The sequence below is a fragment of the Coturnix japonica genome, chromosome 5, assembly GCF_054131305.1.
Source record: "Coturnix japonica strain WE chromosome 5, WE-NBRP24, whole genome shotgun sequence".
NCBI classification, from domain to species: Eukaryota; Metazoa; Chordata; class Aves; order Galliformes; family Phasianidae; genus Coturnix; species Coturnix japonica.
The window spans coordinates 6,576,817-6,596,383 of NC_140667.1; the positions used below are offsets into that span (position 1 = coordinate 6,576,817).

Sequence of the window (19,567 nt, forward strand, 5' to 3'; positions counted from 1 at the left end):
CCTGCTTCTTCTTCTGAAGCCTCTGCACTGTCCTCACTTGTTATTAGCTGATCTGTGCAGGAAATCTGGCCAGTTCTCTTTAAGGCAGCACCAACGTGCCAGCCTTTTGCTAACATGGAATCCCATCCAGGCGACCCCCTTAAGTTATGCACTGCTGTACCAAGCTTAAAGATCTCTTGTGCCAGTGTGGCTATGTTAGCTTATGTATACCAGGCCGGAGTGTACCAAACCAAACCAAAACTAAAGCCTCGCCTTTAAGTTCTGGAAAATGGCAGTGGCTTGTTTGTTTGTTTGTTTTGTTGTTTGGGGCTGGGATTGTTTCACTTTTGAAGAACTTAGACTGCAGCCTCTGCAGGTTCCCATTATGTGATGATATCCAACGTGCCTCTCCTCTCAGCAGCTATCAATATACTGAGATTCCTGCCTCTTGTCAGTCTAATTTCTAGTTGGTGCAGGTTCTTGACATTCAGCACTTTATCAAACATAAGCTGCTTGGCACCTATTACCACTGATCTCAGCATTGCTAATAAACAGCAACATCAAGGCCATATTTTCTGGTTCCTGTCAGACCGCTGCTTTCCTGGGTGAAATAAAAGTCCTATTAACATGCTCCTCCTCATTGGCTCTGACAGTTTGATTAATTAGGCCCCCTCTTTAGATGACCTCTGCACTGACACGACAAGGAGGTGAATATAAAATGAATAGTTTGCCCACATAATGGCCTACTGCAAGTTCTAGATTTTTATCAGATCCGACTGAAGTCCGGGGCCTGTATTAAAATGGAGAGTACAGCAATATATGGCTGTGGGTTGTGAACCTCGGGCTTTCCGACATGGTTAAGGAATTAAAAACAAACCAATCCTAGCTATCCTGATATATTGACTTCTCTAAGAATTAATCTTTCCTTCACTCTTGTGACCATACAATACAAATCCAATTCATTTACATTATCAAATAAAATGACCTTTTGTTTTCAATAGATTTTTTATTGCCAGAAAAGACAGTATGCTAACTTTGTGGTTATTCATCCTCCCATAAAATACTAATGTAAAGCCATTATTCCAGTGCCGCTCTATTTAAATGTCAGTCCTCCTTTCTATTATAAACCACCAGTTCATAGGCTTGTAAGTCATCACAAAAACTCACTTCAGGTGGGAACTTGGAGTAGGAGCTCACAGATTTTCTCTGGAAATGTGTTTTTTAAGAACCACACCTGTATATTACGTAGAGGGATGAATATGATGTTGTGGAGCTCTAACAACAGCAGAGACATCCTATGATGCTCCTGGCTAGAAGAGAGAGATCAGATCTTTCCTGCCTCTTTCTTTTCTTCTTTTTTTTTCTTTTTTTTTTTTTTTTCTTTTTTTTTTTTTTTTTTTTCCCTCCCCTGCTGCTTGCTTGCACTTACTTATGTGCTATTAACCCTCTTTTGAGGGAAATCAGGTGTTGCGTGTGTTGCCTTGGAGAGATGTGCAGGTGAAAATCCTCTCGGTCAAGATGAGAACTGGATAGAGCTCGAGGACCATTTTGTTGATCAGGCAAAGTCTCTGATACTGAGGTAAAGATTCTACTAAGTTGGTTTCTAATTAAGGTTTTCATGTTAGGTTTTTTTTTGTTGTTACTGTTGTTTTTTTTGCCCAAACATTTAAATTAATCCTCGTTTGGTCTGTGGTGATCTGCATCTCCCACAGACCTCTTTGAAGGGACGTCGTGAGGGTGGGTGAGCCTAAAATTAAATGTTGCATAAATTGATCTGCATGTAACCTGAGCTCTTTGCTTAATGGTCTCAGAGATAACAAAAGCGAGTGACCCATGCTTAAACAGATCCTTTTCAATTAAAGTAATGCTGCTGCTACCTCTGCAATGCTGAATGCACCGCAGTCCTTTCAGCAGCTCCTGCTTCTTTTATGATCCTCATATTACTTTTTTTTCTCAGCCTTTTCCATGTATATTTTTTTCTTTGTGTTCAGCTGTTGATCAAGTAACTGCATTACTTTAATTGGTTTGTGAAATTGGCTCATAAGTAAGACAGCTCCTCCAGGTAAGAACCTGAAAACGTTAACTCATATTCCTGTGCTCGTGCTTGAGTGCTGTTGTAGTCCTGGTTTTCATTGACTTGGGAGTACAGTCTTCCATTTCCTCAACCTGGACTCCTTGTCACAGGCAGAGCAACAGGAGATGTATTTATTTATATACATATACATCACACTCATAACATCTACATATGTATATACAGCATGCACCCATGATGTGTATTTACTTCAATGCAGGGTCACAGTTTTTGGTGAAACTTTGAGCATTTTATAACACTTAGAACTGAATGGTGAAACAATATTATCAGTTCAAGTCTAGGCGTGATGTTTTATGCACTACCTACACACCAAATAATTGTGTATTGTGATCCTGGAAACTTTCTGATTGTGTTGGTTGTTTTCATCGAGTTATGAAGGGTAATTGATTTTACATCCAGTTGAAAATAGCTCAGACTTGGAACAAACCAAAAGTGCTGGTAGCATCCAGTGGTACTGGCAGTTCCGCAGTGATCCCTAAAAATCTCCCCTCTTCTCATCTTCTTCTGTTTGTCTGTGATTTTTTGGGGTTATTATTCTTGTTTTCCTCCTACTTTTTTTTTTAGTTAGTTTTCTGCTGTTTTAGTGAGTTGAATCAGCTCATGAAGAACTGCAAGATCTAGAGCTCTTAGGTAAGGAGCTGTGGTGGATGTAGTGCGGGGTCTGGGACCTCTCTGGTGGCAATGAGCTGCTCCCTTGGCTTAGGGGATCTTAAGGAGTTCTCCAGCCAATAATAATCCTTCTGGGGGACAATTCTGTTTTCATGATGCTGCCATTAAGTTACGTATATTAAGAGTAGTAAGGAGTGCAGACATAAAGTTACATAAAGATGCTGAAGCACTGCATAAATATACACGTATATATGTGTGGAATAAATCCAGTTTGTGTTCCTAGCACTTATTAATGAATAAGCAATCACCTTTTCCTCTGGCCAGTACTGACTTTCAGAGGAACTGTAGAGACTCTTGCGATGCTAAAGAATTCTGTTTTAAGTATCATCCAAAACCATGAAGTTTCTGGAGACTTTCCTAGGGAAACAAACCTAATTCACCACTAGGACAGGCAGGAATAATGTCTTTTGAGAGCTGTATTTGTTATAAACCCTCATATCTGACAGTATTTTTTTAATGGATCATTTGCAGTTTAACTTGTTTGTTGTTAAAGGCATTATTTGGAAAAATCAGATCAAAATTTCAGCCAACTGTTGTTGGTTTTTCTTCTTCCTTCTTCCCTCTGCCCTTTCCTTCAGAGGGGGTGTTCACTTTGTGCTGTGGGAAGCTTTTGAGGCAGATAACTCCATCCTCTGTTTCTACAAAGATCACAAAATTCTACCATATAAATAATGAGAATTTCCATCTCCTTTGACTACTGCAGCATCCCTTGACACTTAAGGGGCTGTACCCTGCTCAAAAAGTGTGGGATGGAGGGGATGAGGTGCCTGCTCAAGAAGGAGAACCAAGTCTGCAAATCAGGCTGCTGCATGGTGTGCTTTGTTTCCCCATTGCAGCTGGGGCAATGTAGTGTCCTGTGTGGACCTAAATGAGGCTGCCCCTTACTTACAGCTAGGTGTATCCTTCAAGCCATCGTCAATCATTCACAATACAGAATCATGCAAGGTCTGATAGACACCTCTGTTAATAGGTCTTTGTAGTCCCGTTCTTTTTAAAAGTAAAATGAAATTAGCCCTTGAGTCAAGTTTGAATTATTTTCATATTTTTGGGATATTAAAATATCTCCCAGATCTCATTAAGTAAAGCCCTAAATAAAATAATTGCAGTACGGCTAGAGATTGGTAAGCCTCAGAAGATTTGGAGATTTCCTTTTTGATGAGCAATTTAGATACTTATCCAAAATTTTTCTGAGGCAAAGTTGAAAATCTCATCTGTTCCCTTTCTCTCTTCTACCATCTGCCTTGCTTTTGTTGCCTGCACCTCTGCTTCACTGCATGTTCTTTCTTCCTGTCCTCAGGGATCCCCATGCTCTGTGTCCTGCTGTCCTTCCTATCCTGTGAATCCTCCAGGACACTGCTGGCATTTTAACCTCCCATTAGCCAGCACTTTTGGCCTTATGTTTCTCAAACCCTTGTGAGTTTTTGTCTTCCTTTACATGATTGCCTTCTGCGCAGGAGTAGATGATGCCAGTTTGGGAACCGGGGCTCAATTATTTGTCAATAAAAGGCGGAGCAGCTTTGAGGCATCACAAGCAGAGACATGCAGAGTGCAAGACAGGGAAGCACTGCAAGATGATGAATGGAATTCTTTTCATGCAGCGTTTTCCAGTCAGACAGACAGCTAATGCTGCGCTTATACCCGAGTCTGTCTTGTTTTAGGAAATCATCTGGTCCAGATCAGCACATCTAAAGAACTTGCTAAATAACAGCAGCTGAAGACCTTGTTTTTATTTCTTACCTCTCAAAGATCCAAGCGCAGGTCTCTTTCTGCAAGGAGACCAAGTGAAAACCTCTTTTTATTGCTGTACAATCGGAGGTAGAAATTCAGAACAGCTTGATGCAAGGAGTACACTAATTCACGCTAGATCTGTAGTAGCAAGGTGCTTGCTGCCACTTTGTGGAAGGCTGCTTTGTGGAAAAAGGTATTGTGTGCAAACTTGGGAGGATGCGTGTTGGTTGTTTCTCTTGAATGTTTTATCATTTAGAGAAGCAGTAAATGTTTGGAAATCACAGTATATGACTTGAAAGAGACAGAGAAAACCTGCAGAAATGCCAACAGCTGTTGTGACTCCGGTAACATTGAAAACATAGCTCTTCTATTTTTCAAACACTTGCATAGGTGCCTAAAATCTGTGCTTTGCTAACAAGAAGATGCATACCATTACATCATCGCAGTGCTGGTAACCCACTTTCATAAGTGCTGCCCCAGGAGAGCTTCAATTGATTAAAGATGCCTGATAAGCAAAATCCCAAAGGTCTGGACTCTGTAATGCTTCTTTAGTTTGTATATTAGTGTCCCCACATTCCCAGTGAGACACAGTAGGTAAGTGTTAGAGGAAATGAGCTCAAACAGCTAGTACCACTAGACTTTGTCCTTTTCAGATGCCACAACTTTACGAGCAAAATCGCAATGTTATAATGAGCACATTTAGGAAATTATTTAGCCCTTAAGATTTCCTTGTTCCATTATATTTTTTTTTTTTAAAGTGTTTTAATACCCACTATAAGAAAGAGCTTAATGAAAAATGCTTTTGTAGCACTGAAAGCAAGTGTCAAGGTCTTTATAGCAGCTCTTACCTTGTAAAATGTGCTTATGTAGTACATTGTGCACTTGCCCTGCTGTGTCTCTTGTTTTCCTGGCTATGTGCGCTCTGCAGATCCCCTTCTCCTGTTGCCCACTTGGTGCATCCCAGCAGGCAGCTCTCCATTCAGCAGACAGGTGGGGGAGGAAGACTGAAAGGTGTTGGTTTGGTTGCTTGGTTCGTTTTTTTGCTGGTTCTTTTCTGCTAATGTAGTGCCCTGCTGCACCATTCATGCGGGCTGTAATAGACACTTTGGAGATAGGTGTGTAAGCTGGTCCTGTAACTGAGCAACTCTAGGAGTGCACGTTCAGTGCCCCATCCTTTATTTTCTGCTGAAGGAGAATCACCAGTCTCTCTTCTAAGCCAGGCTGGTGAGTTCACTTTAAATGCAGACCAAAATACAGAGCATTTTGTTGTTGGTTGTGTGGAAGTGCGTCCTGCTGTGATGCACATTAGGCATTCCCTCAGCTTTGTCCTGCAGAAGGAAGCAGCCTGAGATTTCCGCCTGCTGTGTGCTTTACTCATTGGACTAAAGATAAAACTGAAGCTTTTTGAGGAGTCTTAAAATGAATGAATACAGGAAATTAAAAGCAGAGAATGTGTTCCTGCTAAGGAGTAACTGTTGAAATCATTGCATTTAAGAGTTAAAACTAGAAGTAAAAGAAAACCCTTTATCTAGAAGGTCTCATTGTACACTTATCTTCTGAGTGGTTGCTCTGGGGATCACATAGCCCCTAGCCAAAGAGGAATGAAAGAACACAGTGGAAGATAGCATCCCTTAAAAATACAAGTGTTCCAGAAGGAGGCAAGTTCTCGTATAACTGGGATGCACTTGGCCATGACCTTATGTCTTTTGTTTCCCTGTGTGTTTTTGGCTTTCTGGCTTCTGAGATCTGCACACCAAGGAGTTGTTGTGACTTTGCTTTCTGAAACTTGCATCATAAATTTATGCACTCTCACTTCTTCTTTTTTTTCTTCTTCTTCTTCTTTTTCTTTTTAATTGTAATATAGTAAAGACAAAAGTCTCTTGGGGAAAGGGAGATGTGATCACCTGCTGAAGGATGAACTCTCTGCCTCTAAAGGCAGGGATTTGCTTTTCACATCAGACAGTTCTTCCAGTGCGCCTGTGAAAGCAGGGTGAGTCTTGCCCTGAAACTTAAAATCCTCTCCTCCTTGGTTTTGTGGTAGTTGAGGTGGATGCCTCATGGCATGAGGTGTGAAGGCAGTATGTGGCCTGCTGCATAAGCATTCTTGTAATTGTGGAAAATGTAAGTTCCAAAATGCCAGGTGGAGGGGGATCTGTGGGATTGCTGCATAGAGATGCAGAACTGCAGAGGGCAGTGATGGGGCAGGTGTCTGCCTTTCATTAGGATATTCCCTGTGACACATCTGGTGCCAGCAGAACTGCTATTCCTAAATGATAAGGAAGCTTTGCAGGCAGGGGAGGGCTGAGCTGTCAAGTGAGCCAGGGATCAAGAATTACCGTGACAGTTTCATGGCACGTGAAAGATGCTGTGAAGTGCAGCGTGGCTGCAAAGAGCAGGGGCTCAATTAGGCCTTTCTGGCCATGGGCTGACACACAGTGTGAGCAGGGCCCGTGTCGTGCTGTGCCACGCATACCAGGAAGTGTTCTGGTCCGTCAAACGTAAAATGACAAAATCATTTGTAATTTCTCATTCCTAATTCCCGTGGTTTTATGTCTGTGCTTCCCATGTAGCACTCCAACAGTTGGTTATTTTCTTTTCTTTAGGCTACTTAAAAATGATCTATACAACTCTAGTTGTTACTAGCAGCTAACTGGACTCTCTTAACTAGAACTTGATAGGAAAGAAAATTATGCCTTAAATACATGTTTAAATGCCTAATTAGCCTTTTCCTAGTTATTTGCACTGGATTGCAACTTATCACAGGCAAAGAACCTCGGAGTCATGTCCTCCTAAAGCTGGGGTGCTCTGTGCCAGCAAGTACTTGGCTCAAAAGATGTTGCAGGAGCTGTGCAACTACATGCGCATTTTCTTTTCCCTAGTTTATTTCAAAGTTGCATTTGACAATATTTAACCTTGCATAATCAAAGAGAGGCAGTAACTGGAGTGGAATATCCAATATCTGTTGATAGGAACCTGTCTGCCTGCAGTGCAGGCCTTGTCTTTGCTCCACATGTCCACAGCTTGCTGGGGGTGAGCAGCCGCTCCTGGACGCTCCAGGGATTCACAGCACATCAACTCCATTTTGCCTGCACCGTAACATGGCACAGTGCAAACGCGGGGTGACCTTCCTTGTGATCTCATCTCAGGCTGAACCTGTGCCACAAAGCAAGGTCTGCCCTTCCCTGCTGGCTTTCTTGCAAGGCCTGAAATGCCGCAGTGCCACCGGGCCCTGGCAGCTCTCTGGGTACGAGCCAGGGCATGGTGCTCACACTGCTCTGTTCTAAGCATCTGTTTCAGGGAGCAAAACCTAAATCTCTTCCAGTCAAACCCTGCCCGCTTTTTAGTTTTATTTTATTTCTTGTGAAAATATTTAGCATATTAAAGAGGGATTTTACTGTCTTTTTTTTTTTTTGTGCACATGCTGCACAATGGTAAAGGCTTCTTGAAAGTTTTCTTACAAGTGGATTCCCACGTGGTAGCTGTTAGTCACAGCTAATTACAGAGACTGATGGAGCAAGAATATAGGGGGACTCAGGTTCCCCTCCTCCTCCCTCAGTGCTTAAGAGTAACATAAAATAAAAAACCTGCAGACAAATGGAGGCTTTTCTGTGGTTGCAGTCTCCAAAGAGCTCCAGAGAGATCACAGACGTGGTTTCATGTTTCGGGTTTAACTATGGTATAATAAGTAAAGTACTATCTGCAGAAGAAATGCAAGTGGGGAAAGAATCATTAATTGATAGTGAAAAGTTCAATCTATGAGCCGTGTGTTTATTTTTTTAAGCAGCTGAATGTTTAGTCAAACTGTATTTTAACTTTTAACTGCAGCCCTGGGGGCTACGATAATCTTGATATGTTAAATCCTGGGAACACGATAGGAAAGGAAACATTCGTACCTAATTTAGACTTGTTTCAGAAGGGTGAATCATAGAAAAGCAGGAACACCTGTAATTTAGCTGAAATGAAAGCACATGCTTCAATTTCATTTCAGTTGTGTGTAAAGCTAGTCTGCGGTGTGCTCGCCTTACTTCACAGCATAAGAACTTGTCTCAGCATTTCACTGGGTGCAGAGTAAGCCAATAGTGAGAGCTGGAGTTGCTTTGCTATGCATGAGGAACCCATAGCTTGCCTAAAACGCTTAACTGACATTAGTTTTCCTGTCTTTGATACCATTCATCCAACACCCAGGCTGTCTACTAGATTAAATGAGTTCCTGTGTTCAAGTAGCATTGGCTCAGCAGGACCGTGTGGTGTCTATGACTTGCACCTGTGGCACCAGTGCCCTTCCTGCATCAGTACTGGTACTGCCTGCTGTTTGTCTGGACTGCTGGCTTTCAGGAACTCAGAATCCACTTATAACTATGCAAGCTTTTCATTGGTCAAATGATCGTCTCTCACAAACAAACTCCTTAACTGCAAAAAGTAAAAATGAAGCAGAGGCTTTCTCAACAGGAATTTTCTGCTCGGATGCATATTTGATATTGAATGTTTGCATAATTTAGAGGGTGCAGGAGGCAGATTACATAATGAGGTGATATAAAACTAGTAATGGTCTCTTTCCTATTTAACATGTATGCTTTCCTGCAAGGTTTATTTTTTAACTGTGAATTTTCCTTTCAGAACTACAGTACAAAGAAGAATACAAGAGTAGCTCGAACTCTCTAGGGCTGGAACAGGGCTATCCTAGGTAGACAATGAAGCAACCTAGTTTAATAGTTACCTAAACTCTAGGAATTAAAACTTCCTTAATGAATACTACCAAAAATATTGTAATTCTAACAGCTAAATAGAGAAGCTTGCTAGTAACAGCTGTGAACACCATTACAAATGACTGTGCTATGGATGTACCTGATCAAGGGCTTTGTTGTATTATACCTCCATCAAAACCACTCTCTTTGCTAGTACACGCTGAAAAAACACTTGGTAAAAGTAAGCTTTTTATCATTACATGCCTGGCCTGATGGATAAACAAATGTCCCAGAGCAATGCTGTGCTGTGATGGGGAAACATTAGGATCTCTGTTTTTCTTAAGAAATCCTAAATGAATTGTAAGTGATAAGATCTCCTTTAAAAAGTTACTGTAAGGCTAAACATTGATCAGGATCTCTAGGAGGTTCAGGAGTTCAAAGCCAAGTTATGTGAAAGTGTTCTGATATTGAAAGTACTGGGCAAAGGAAGTTTGACTTTAGTGACATATCAGAGCGCTTATAAGCATAATGTCATACAGCCTACCTAATGAACTCTTATCTACTAGATGTGTTTTTTTTCTTTAGTTGTCCCTTGCCTCCAGAAACTTGATTTTTGTTTGTTTCTATCTATAAGAGTACTTACATTTAAACATCACTAAACTTAAACTTCAGTAATAGCTTTGTTACTTTAATGTTTTTCTCTCCATCAGATAGAGGCCATATATTCTCGAGGTACAAAAAGAGCATGAGATATTAATTTTAATTCAAATATACAGATTTGTGCGTGTGTGTATTTGAACTGGTTTGCTTTAGAGGCTTTCCCATTGAAAAGGCTGTTTGCCAATAGTCTCTGTAGTGCAGAACTTGTTATAATCCAGGAAAAGAAAAACAGTGGAGAAGAGACTTTTATTTTGCATTGATGCAGTTCATCTTATTTTTCCCCAAAGGACACCCTGGTTTAATGGATGGGGCTTTAACCTACCCAGAGGTCAGTCTTTGCTAGACAAGTGGAACCTTATCCCTGAGGGCATTGACATACTAATGACACACGGACCTCCCCTTGGTAAGTGAAACAAAAGCTGTGTGAGATTTTTTTTTTTTTTTTTCCATGAGAATTTTGCCTTCAAAATACCCAAAATTATTAATGCCATAAGATTTATTGTAACAGCCTGCTAACTCAGAGCTGTGATTTAAAGCCTTTTGCTAAGAAGTGCACAGAGATGATTAGGGTTAGCAGAACTGTTGAGCTTCCAGGTGTTTTCTTTCAGTTACATTTTTTGTTTCGCTCAAATAAGGGAATATCAAGTATCTGATTTAGCTGTGAGAGTTTGACATTGCATTGCAGAGCATTATTCACCTTGCACTTCCCAATCCCATGTGATTTTTCAGAGATTGACTAAAACTTCTGAACCATTTTCCTCACTATTAAGATATGTTTCTTTAAGGTTTGAGAGTACGCAGTCAAAAGTTCAAGAGCATACAGTCAAGTGTTTTCCTTGACGATATCCTTTTAAACTTAATGTCTTTAAACCTACTCTTGCATATTCTAGTTGACTTACAGTAAACTTGTGAAGCAGTCGTTTTAGGCTTTTGGATCAATCTTTGAATGCATACTTATGTTCTTTTCTTCCATGAATTAGCTGAAGTCTTCCCATTTAGTTAAATTGTTTTCCATTCTCGTTCTGAGATAGAGTTCTCAAAAAGATGCTGAGAAGGTTGTTCAGCAGAGGCAAGAGTGTGCTTGCTTTGGGGTATATCTAAAGTAATTAAAGCCTACATTAAATCGTTTGAAACTTTTTAAGCATCAGCTTCTTACTCATTACTGTTACTGCTAATGGACCATGATTTTGTCATGGTTTTAGTCAGTTCCTTTGATGTCTGAGGGGTCAGGTGGTCAGATGTAGTCACTCAATTCTGTGATGGTAGTGACTTTAATGTAAACAAGAAGCCCCCACCAGTAACCAGGATTGCATTGCGCCATTATAAAGCAGCATTTAAATGCTACCTAGCTGGCTCTGTGTTCTTGCAGTTTTACAGTGACTGTGGAGCCAGAAATTAATGCATGTCTTACGTAGTCACAGCTAAGTTAATAGTCAGCAATCTATGCAGAGCTAAGGAACAAAAAGGGAAAAAAACAAAAAACAAAAAAAACACCTTTTTGACTAATAACATACTTATGCACTTCTGATATCTTGGTAACAAGGAGCTCTTTTAATACCATTTAGCTAACTAGGGTTACCTGTGTTCTGCTTGGATAAAGTAGTGATGCACCATCCACTGACAGTGAAACACACTGGATATTGAAAACCAATGCCTTGAATTTTAATCTGCTTATCTTCCCAAAAATAAACCTAACCCCACAAGTGCTTTTATAGTGTTTCATAGGTACTGTTTTAAAAGGGTTGCTAATCCATCTGCTCTGAATTGCTTTTGTATAGAAATATTTCAATGCTATGGATGCTAATGAATGTTTTAATTGAATGCTCATTGCCTGTTGTTGGTGAGTGGGGTCTCAGAACAAGACTAGCACCTGCAGACCATGGTCCTATGGAAGTTATTGGGAAACTATTTTAAATGTTTGAGGTGGCAGCAGCTATCAGGCTGTACAACAACTGATCTTCCTCAGCTATTTTGTTCTGGAATAGCCATCTCACTGGCTTGGGAAGGTGACTGCTGTGAGAGCCAGGGGAAAGGGAAGAAAAATCAGCAGCAATGCCGGGAATAAGTATTCCAAGGTTTCAAGGTGGAAGATGAGTTTAAGCCTATAGTTTAAAAAAACAAATCACATCCAGAAAAATATTAATGCAGATGGAGGAGGGTGATCTTGAGGAAGACAAAGTGACAGTGAAACGCTTCTTAAAAGCCATTGTGTGCTTTAATGGAGAGGTTACGACTGCAGATAATGTAATAAACCTTCAGTGAATTATGACTTCCTGAAAGACTATGCGAAACCTTACCTGAATAGAGAAAATTAATAGTATTGATTGCATTTTTTGCCTCCAGGTTTTCGAGACTGGGTTCCAAAAGAGCTGCAGAGAGTCGGTTGTGTGGAACTGCTAAACACAGTGCAGAGGCGAGTAAGGCCCAAACTCCATGTCTTTGGTGGGATCCATGAAGGTAAGGAGCGCTGCTGTTTCTCTCTTTGATCTGAAGCCGGTTCCAAAGAAGCACACATCAGCTGTGCATTGCAAAGGATGAGTAATGACATACTGGACTAAAGTAGAGAGGGAACTGAGGGAAGTGATTGCGCACACAGCACTTTGTAAATTTATGCCAGAATTAAACCAGGCTGTTTCAGGAACGTGTGCTACATTTTGCCACCTACATCTCTCACTGTGCAAAGGTTGTTCTATGCAGGTTATTTGAAAGCAATTTAAATTTTGACAAACTTAGTTAGGGAAACAGATGAGATTCCCCACACATGCAAGCCAAAGTGAAGCTTAGTCCAATTATTCCAAGTGCAAGAGCCAAGAAAGGTGCTAGAAAAAAAGAAAACTGAAGACAACTCACTGTCTCAGCTCACCTCCCTCAGCATGTAAGGAAAAGCAGAAAGGAGGGCAAATATCATTGCCAGAGCTCACTTTGCATGCATTTCTAAAAGCATCCTGTGATACGGTTCATAATGCATGTGTTACCTTCGAGCAATCTCATATATAAGAAGAGATATGCTCACTGTCGGTTCCAGATGAGGAACATAAAGCTGTTTGTTGGCAGGGGGAGGGAATGAGAGATATAATACATTTTGGAGACATTTAAATATTTAAACTGATTCTGTAGGTTTTACGTGCCCATGGGGCAAATATTAGGAAGTTTGTATGAGAAAGAGAATGTAAGTCTTTGTGACCCTGCAACTCAAAATGATGCCTGTTTTGGTACAGAAAGAAATAGCCAATTGTTAAGAGCATTATTCTACAATACAATTAATTCTCATCCATCTCTAGCTTAGATGAACACAGACTGCATTCCATTAAATCAAGGGAGGCTACACACAGTCTGATCATGCCTGGTTGTTATTTTTTTTTTCTGGTTGATAAGTAAAAACAGCCACAAAGAATGTTTTTCCCACCATGAGATGATCTAAATCAAAATTGCTAGTCCAAATAAATAAAGTGCAGCAATTCTGAAGTGATTATTCTTTGTGATAGAAACTGTGGGTAGCTGGATTTATCTTAGCTTTCAGACAGCAGTGATCTGTACTGTATCATAATGGTTTAAAAGAAAAACATTTTCCCCCTGTGGGTTAGCGGTGGGAAGTTCTCTTCCTCTATGAACCTCTAATAAAAAAAAGCGCGTTTTGTGCCACATTCTTCCCAGACTTGTTCTAATTTCTTTGTAAGCTCTCAATGGATGTCAGCCGAAAACAATGGATCTTATGCACTGATGGGACTGGAGCTCTGTCTCCACGTCCTTGAGAGAATGTCTGTAAGAAGAGACGCTTCCGTGCTTCTGCACAGATACAAATTAATGTTCTCACATCATATCATAGCGTCACACACTGGCTGAATGAAGATTCAGGTGTGACTCTGTTTACCAGACACTGTAGTGTGTTCCACTCATTCCACAATTCTACAGATGTGCAGGCCTCTGTTATATCCCATCCTATTCCTATGTGGCAAGTGGAAGAGAAGATAGAGGCTAGAAGGGAGAGGCATTACTGCTGGTCCCTCACATTTGTCCTAAACAAGAGCACTGCTGGCCAGATGTTTAGGAGGGTGAGAAGTCTCCAGCCTCCTGAAAGTGATGCCATACTGTTACTGTGCAGTTAAATCCTTGACATGTTGAAAAATCCTGTGATCAGTGTTCACTAATTCTTGCTTTATTTGGGAACAAGTTGTCAACATCCCTCCACAATGAAAAGCAATCATCTATTTAACTCTCACCTCAACTTCCTGCTTAAGCTAGTAGTTGTTCATTGACCTCCAGCACTCTACTGTGCTTACAGCAAGAGATTCCTTTCCTTAGTCATGGATTTCAATGCTCTTTTTATGAAGAATTTAATCTTTTTGTGTTCTTCTTGTTTAGTCTATTCTTATATTTGGATTCTCTTGCCTGTTAGGCTACTGTAACTGCAACCTCCTTTTGAATCAGCCGGACTCAGCTCTGTGTGAAAGCTTCTTAGAAGCAAAGCATACCTGTATTTACACTTGCTAGTTAGATCCACTTATACATTCAGAGAAGTATTTTACAGCAGCATTTATGAATGGGACTATATCATAGAAGCTCAGAGGAACCTGAGTTGAAAGAGAGCTAGGATCATCGAGTCCAACCCCTGGCTCCACACAGAGCCACCCCAAATCCAAACCCTATGTCCAAGTGCTCCCTGAACACTGGTAGATTGGGACCATAGCCTGGGCAGAGTGTTCCAATGTCTGACCACTTTCTGGTGCAGAGCCTTTCCCTAACCCTTCCTGGGCACAGCTCCGTGCTGCTCCCTCAAGCCCTGTTGCTGTCACACAGAGCAGAGCTTAGCACTGCCCTCCCTGTAAAGGAGCTGCAGCCACCATGAGGCCTCCCTCAGCCTGCTCTGCTCTGCACTGAGAAAACCCCGGGCCCTCAGCTGCTCATGCTAATAGATTTCTGAGGTTTCATGGCAGTCCTGCAGTGAGGACCTGTATGATAAAGGCTATCACGGGAAAAGCTTACGACGTTTCATTTATTGCCTGGTGAGGGCAATGGTTTTTCTAGATTAAATGAAAGAAAGTTCTAAATCTCTTGTTCTTTAACTGTTTCTTTTATTTTCTGACAGGCTTTACAAGCTTGCAAAGTACAACACACTAATTAAGTAATTAGCAAAAGTGCATGTGTGGTTTTGTCTCTGCTTTTGCTGTAACAAATTGCAGCGGAGGATTTTCTGTGGGAAAATGTGCATACATAAAACAAAAGCTTCAGTTCTTATTTCAAATACAGTATGCTGTGCTTTTTCAATCAAGCCTTTGTGGCAGCTTTCAAGAGCTTATGTTGTTTTGAAGGGATTAATATAATTTTATTCCAAAGCATTGATCCCACAACAAGCTTTTGGTGCAGCTGCCCATGGGCAGCATCGTTTGTTTACGTTACAGTAAGTGTGACACATTGTCCCTACAGGTTATGGCATTATGACAGACGGTTACACAACGTACATCAATGCTTCAACGTGTACAGTCAGCTTTCAACCAACCAATCCTCCAATTATATTTGACCTTCCAACCCCTCAAGGATCATGAAGCACTGCTGCACGTTTGGAACTGAGGAAGGTCTATAAACTGCCATTTTCTAATTACAATACTTGCATTCTGTTACATGTTTATTTCAAAAGGTTTGTGGGGGGTATTTTGGGAGGGAGAACTGTGGGGTTTTTGTTTCAGGGTGGGTTTTTTGTTGTTTTTTTTTTTTTAAGTCAATTGCTGGTGCAACGAAACAAGGTGATAAAGTTAGAAGTTGTGCTTTTTTGAAATGCAGCATTCATTTTAAATTGAAAGAAAGAAAAGCATTGTGAATTTGTAAAATTAAGTTTGTTTTTCAATAAACTGCCATTGTAAATTGTCATAGTGTTCTCAAAAGGACAGCCAAGCTTTCTTTTAAGAAGTGAGAGACCTTATTTTAGTATTATATGATAAGCTAAAAAAATAAAAATAAAAAAAAATAGGCAGCATTTAAAAACACCCAAATTTGCACAACTTTTGTTACTGTCGGGTTTTTATTTTAAGTGTCTTCTTTTCCCTATGGTCTAAATGTTAGCTTGTCATCTCTTCATTTATATTCTTTTTTTCTTCCTTTCTTTTTTTTACTTATAGCATAGGCAAGACTTTGGGGTCCATTTGCCTCTTGACATGTGTGCGTGTACTGAAACTTGTTTCTGTTCACAGTAAAATGCAGCAAGGGGAGAATAGACTTCTCAGTTGTTTGTTTGTCACTACCTGCTTTGTACGTTAAAGAACGGTATGGATAGCCACGGTCTGTATGTGATATCTGCCTTTTATTGTTTGTGTTTAAATTATTTTAGCTTTAAAAAACTGGGAATGAAAGCTGCAAAGAGCAGGCGTTTCATGCAGTAAAAAAACAAAATAATGTAAATGCGGACTCCTTTTAAATATGAATTTATATATATATGTATTTTTTGTGCATTATAACTAAGCTAGGATTTAATATTGCCAGTATAGCATCTGCAAATTTATGCTGTACAGCACATCTAAATTATGAAGGATGTGACACATTTTCCAAGTGCTCAAGGCCTTCCATAGCCTGAGTTCAATCTTTGTCATAGTTCAGGCATGTATAGAGTCAAACGGATACAATCAAGCCTAACTAAAATAAGGCTTAGTTGTCCTTTATATTTAAATATTCTTCTCGTCTTTTTATTTCCTTTTTCTTATTTTGCACTGTGTGTAAATGCAATCTTGCTAGCACAAAATACTGTTGCAGATAGTTATTTCTGTTCTACCACTGTAAATGCTATTGAGCTTTGTTCTGTTTTATGTTAACTTGTTAATGGAATTTAGAAAGCAGTTGTTTCTTTAAATTTATTGTGATATATCTAGCAGCCTTTATATGCAAATAAAATTGCAAGATTTTTAAATATGTGCTTTAAGGGAATTTTATGTTTTTCTGTGGCATGAACAGTTGGGGGTGCAGCAATAAGTAAGAACTTTTCTAATTCTCAATAAATTTTTATGGCTTACCATTCTTAGGATGTCAGCTGGGTCGATAAAGCACTCAGGGTTTTCCTCCCATTTCTCTGCCATCCATCCTTCTGTTCCTTTTAGACAGAAGTGATTTTGTCTTCAGGCAACATAATTCAGTGCAACCAAGTTTGTACAGTTAAGCCTTGTAGGATACTGTTCCAAATTACGTGAGTTAAAATGGGTGAGGTACTAACCTGTGTACTTGTTCATTAATACTGAGCTGCAGGTGCTTTAGGCTTATCCACTGTGGGTTAAGAAATGAATAGTGATAGATGAACCATTTCCCTTGTTGTTTGGATCTGTTCTCAGTTCTGTGGCTGCAGCAGGATCCATATATGGCAAGAGAACTTCTTGAGATTATGGTTCTTTGTATGCCTATAGAATGATAAATGCAATGGAACCTGCTGGTATTGTGGCATTGCAGTTAAGAATTTAATAACGGAACCTTCCTTTAAAATAGCACTTACTGCAGTGAAAATGTAGTTCCAAAAAAAGAAAATAAGGTGATTTTGTGATTCTACACCTGCGGTAATGTGAATACAAGTAACGAGGAGAGAAACAGCCTTCCCATTTGTCTTAGTAAGTTGATAACTATTATGCCTGTTGGTGATATTGAAATCTTATTGTAACCAAAAATCAGTGCTTCATCTTGGATACCAGTTCAGAATCTTTTCTTTTTACAGTCAGCAATGGGCAGACTAGAGAATTGGTTTTCTCAGCCACACCTGTTTGCTGACAAAGAACTATATGTTTAAGAACATCTGTATTTGAGATGTCTGTCCTTCCTCAGATAAAGCTTTTTATCGAAGTACAAAAAACCCACAACCTTACATATAGTGAACCCCATGCTATTCTCTCTCATTGGTATTTTGTTTGTTGTCATCACATAAGGAGGAAGGATTCATTTCCTGGAATGCTTCATCGAGCTTCTAGAACAGCACATTGCACCTGGATTGCTCTCCAGCCTCCTGACGGACCTGGCAACTCTTCACTGCATGCATGTAGCTAGAACAAGTGCAGTCTGTGATACTGGTCTGCATTCACTGCTGCAGGTATTTGTAGTGAAAACTGAATTATTACTCCAAAATCTAAAATTTTTAAGTCAGCAGGTTTGCTCAAGGAGTTTAGCAGCCTGTACCTTCTGGCAACAGTCAGATAAATGAAGGCTGGCAAAAGTGCAGCCAGGAGTATGTCTTGAGTAAGGCTGGTACTGAGGAAATTCCAGGCAATTCCTTACAGACACAAAAGTTTCTATCAGGCTTTGCAATAGCCAAGCTATGTATGTTGTAAAGGTGTGTACCTTTTGGTTTCAAATATTTGCCTTTCAGCTTTTTGGTCATTGTGTGTAGCAGATGTAATCAAGTTGTCCAGCACTGGAAAAGGAGGGCCTGTATTTGTAATAGCCTGAGACTTTTCCCACTTAGATGAGCATCAAGGACAGTCAGAGCTTCATCATCATCAAGCGATGTTGATGGTGAGTGCACATGCTCATTTAGAGGAATATCTGTTATTCAGGGGTTCTTTCAAAGTGTTTTTTTTTGACCTGTTTGTTTTTTCTCTGGCTCCATCAGCCTTACTGTCCTTAGAGCTGTTTTTCATCACTTGTTCTTCTTCAAGGCAGGATCTCTTCAATTTTATTTTCTCCTTTTCCTCCACAACTTTATGAGTTGATCTGGCTTTTCCTCCTGCCTGAGAAAGCTAACGTCCTGGTTCTGAGCAGTTACAAAAAGGCCAGAAAAACGTTTGCAGAGATATTTTGGTGTTTTTTTTCTTTCTGTACTCTTTAGAGTCTTTGAAATGTATGTGTGTCTATCTGCTGTCAGAGGCAGGTAATTTTCCTTTGCTGGATGTCAGCCTTATCTGACAATCAGTGTAAATAGGGCACAGTATGATTTGAAGAAGTATAGTTTCACAGGGAGGCAAAACGGCAATGAATCTGCTTCTTTTCAAGGATTCCTTGGTACTAAAAGTAGCTCAATATCCATATGCAGTATAAGCCTCGGATAATAAGTCTTCCTCTGAGATCTGATCCAAGTCCATTGAACTTGCTGGGAGTCATTCTATAGACTTCAGCTGGCTTTGGATCATACACCTGGCATCTGTCTGGATTGTTTCTGTCTATTACTCATCCTGCATACGGGAGGAAATAATGTGTCCCTGGTTAACATGCAAGAACCTCTTGGCAGGAAGAGGGACCTACCTATTGTAAGTGCTGAATCTTTCCAAGTGATTGATTAATGGCAGTGTAGTCGATTAACCTTTCTTCTTCTGAGAGCAGCTTTCATCTAGTCATCTTGCTAAGGCTGAAAGCAGTCAAGGCCTTTATCAGGGGAGGGCTGTGGAACTGGATGCTCACTTGAGGTGATTGGTTCCCAATTCACTCTGCATAGTGAATTTAGTGAATTCAGCAGACCTTGAGGTCAAGCATTTATTAGGCTAAGAGACTGTCAAATCAATCTGGTCTACTCCAGGCAAGTTCTACCAGGAGAACGGGTTTTGCCAAGACTGTGTCTAAGAAATAGATTGATGGCTAACTCCTGGTTGAAGCTGCCTCTCTCCTTTCCATTTTCTGTGAATCAGAAGTTTTTTCCCCTCTCTGACACCAATATTTTCTCTCTAGACAAATTTTATGCAGGAAACTCCTGGAAATCATCCATAATTTAAGGTGGGGGGAGACATCCAAACTCTGCAGTCCTTCTTTTCTGTGTTAAATTGACATAAAGGTCTGAGACCTTGCTTTCGACCAGGCCTGA

At 40.2% G+C, this 19,567-nt stretch overlaps 1 protein-coding gene across 11 annotated transcripts in view; it reads left to right on the forward strand.

Moving 5' to 3' along the window:
• The window catches only part of MPPED2 (metallophosphoesterase domain containing 2), a 164,864-nt gene extending 148,156 nt beyond the window's left edge, over nucleotides 1–16,708 (forward strand). For all 11 annotated transcript variants that reach the window (XM_085549943.1, XM_085549945.1, XM_085549946.1 and 8 more), the window contains 3 exons: nucleotides 10,101–10,216; nucleotides 12,157–12,270; nucleotides 15,238–16,708. In XM_085549943.1, the coding sequence (XP_085406069.1) occupies nucleotides 10,101–10,216; nucleotides 12,157–12,270; nucleotides 15,238–15,356 (349 nt within the window). In that variant the 3' untranslated portion in view covers nucleotides 15,357–16,708. The remainder of the gene's footprint in view (nucleotides 1–10,100; nucleotides 10,217–12,156; nucleotides 12,271–15,237) is intronic.
• Nucleotides 16,709–19,567: the final 2,859 nt, after the last annotated feature.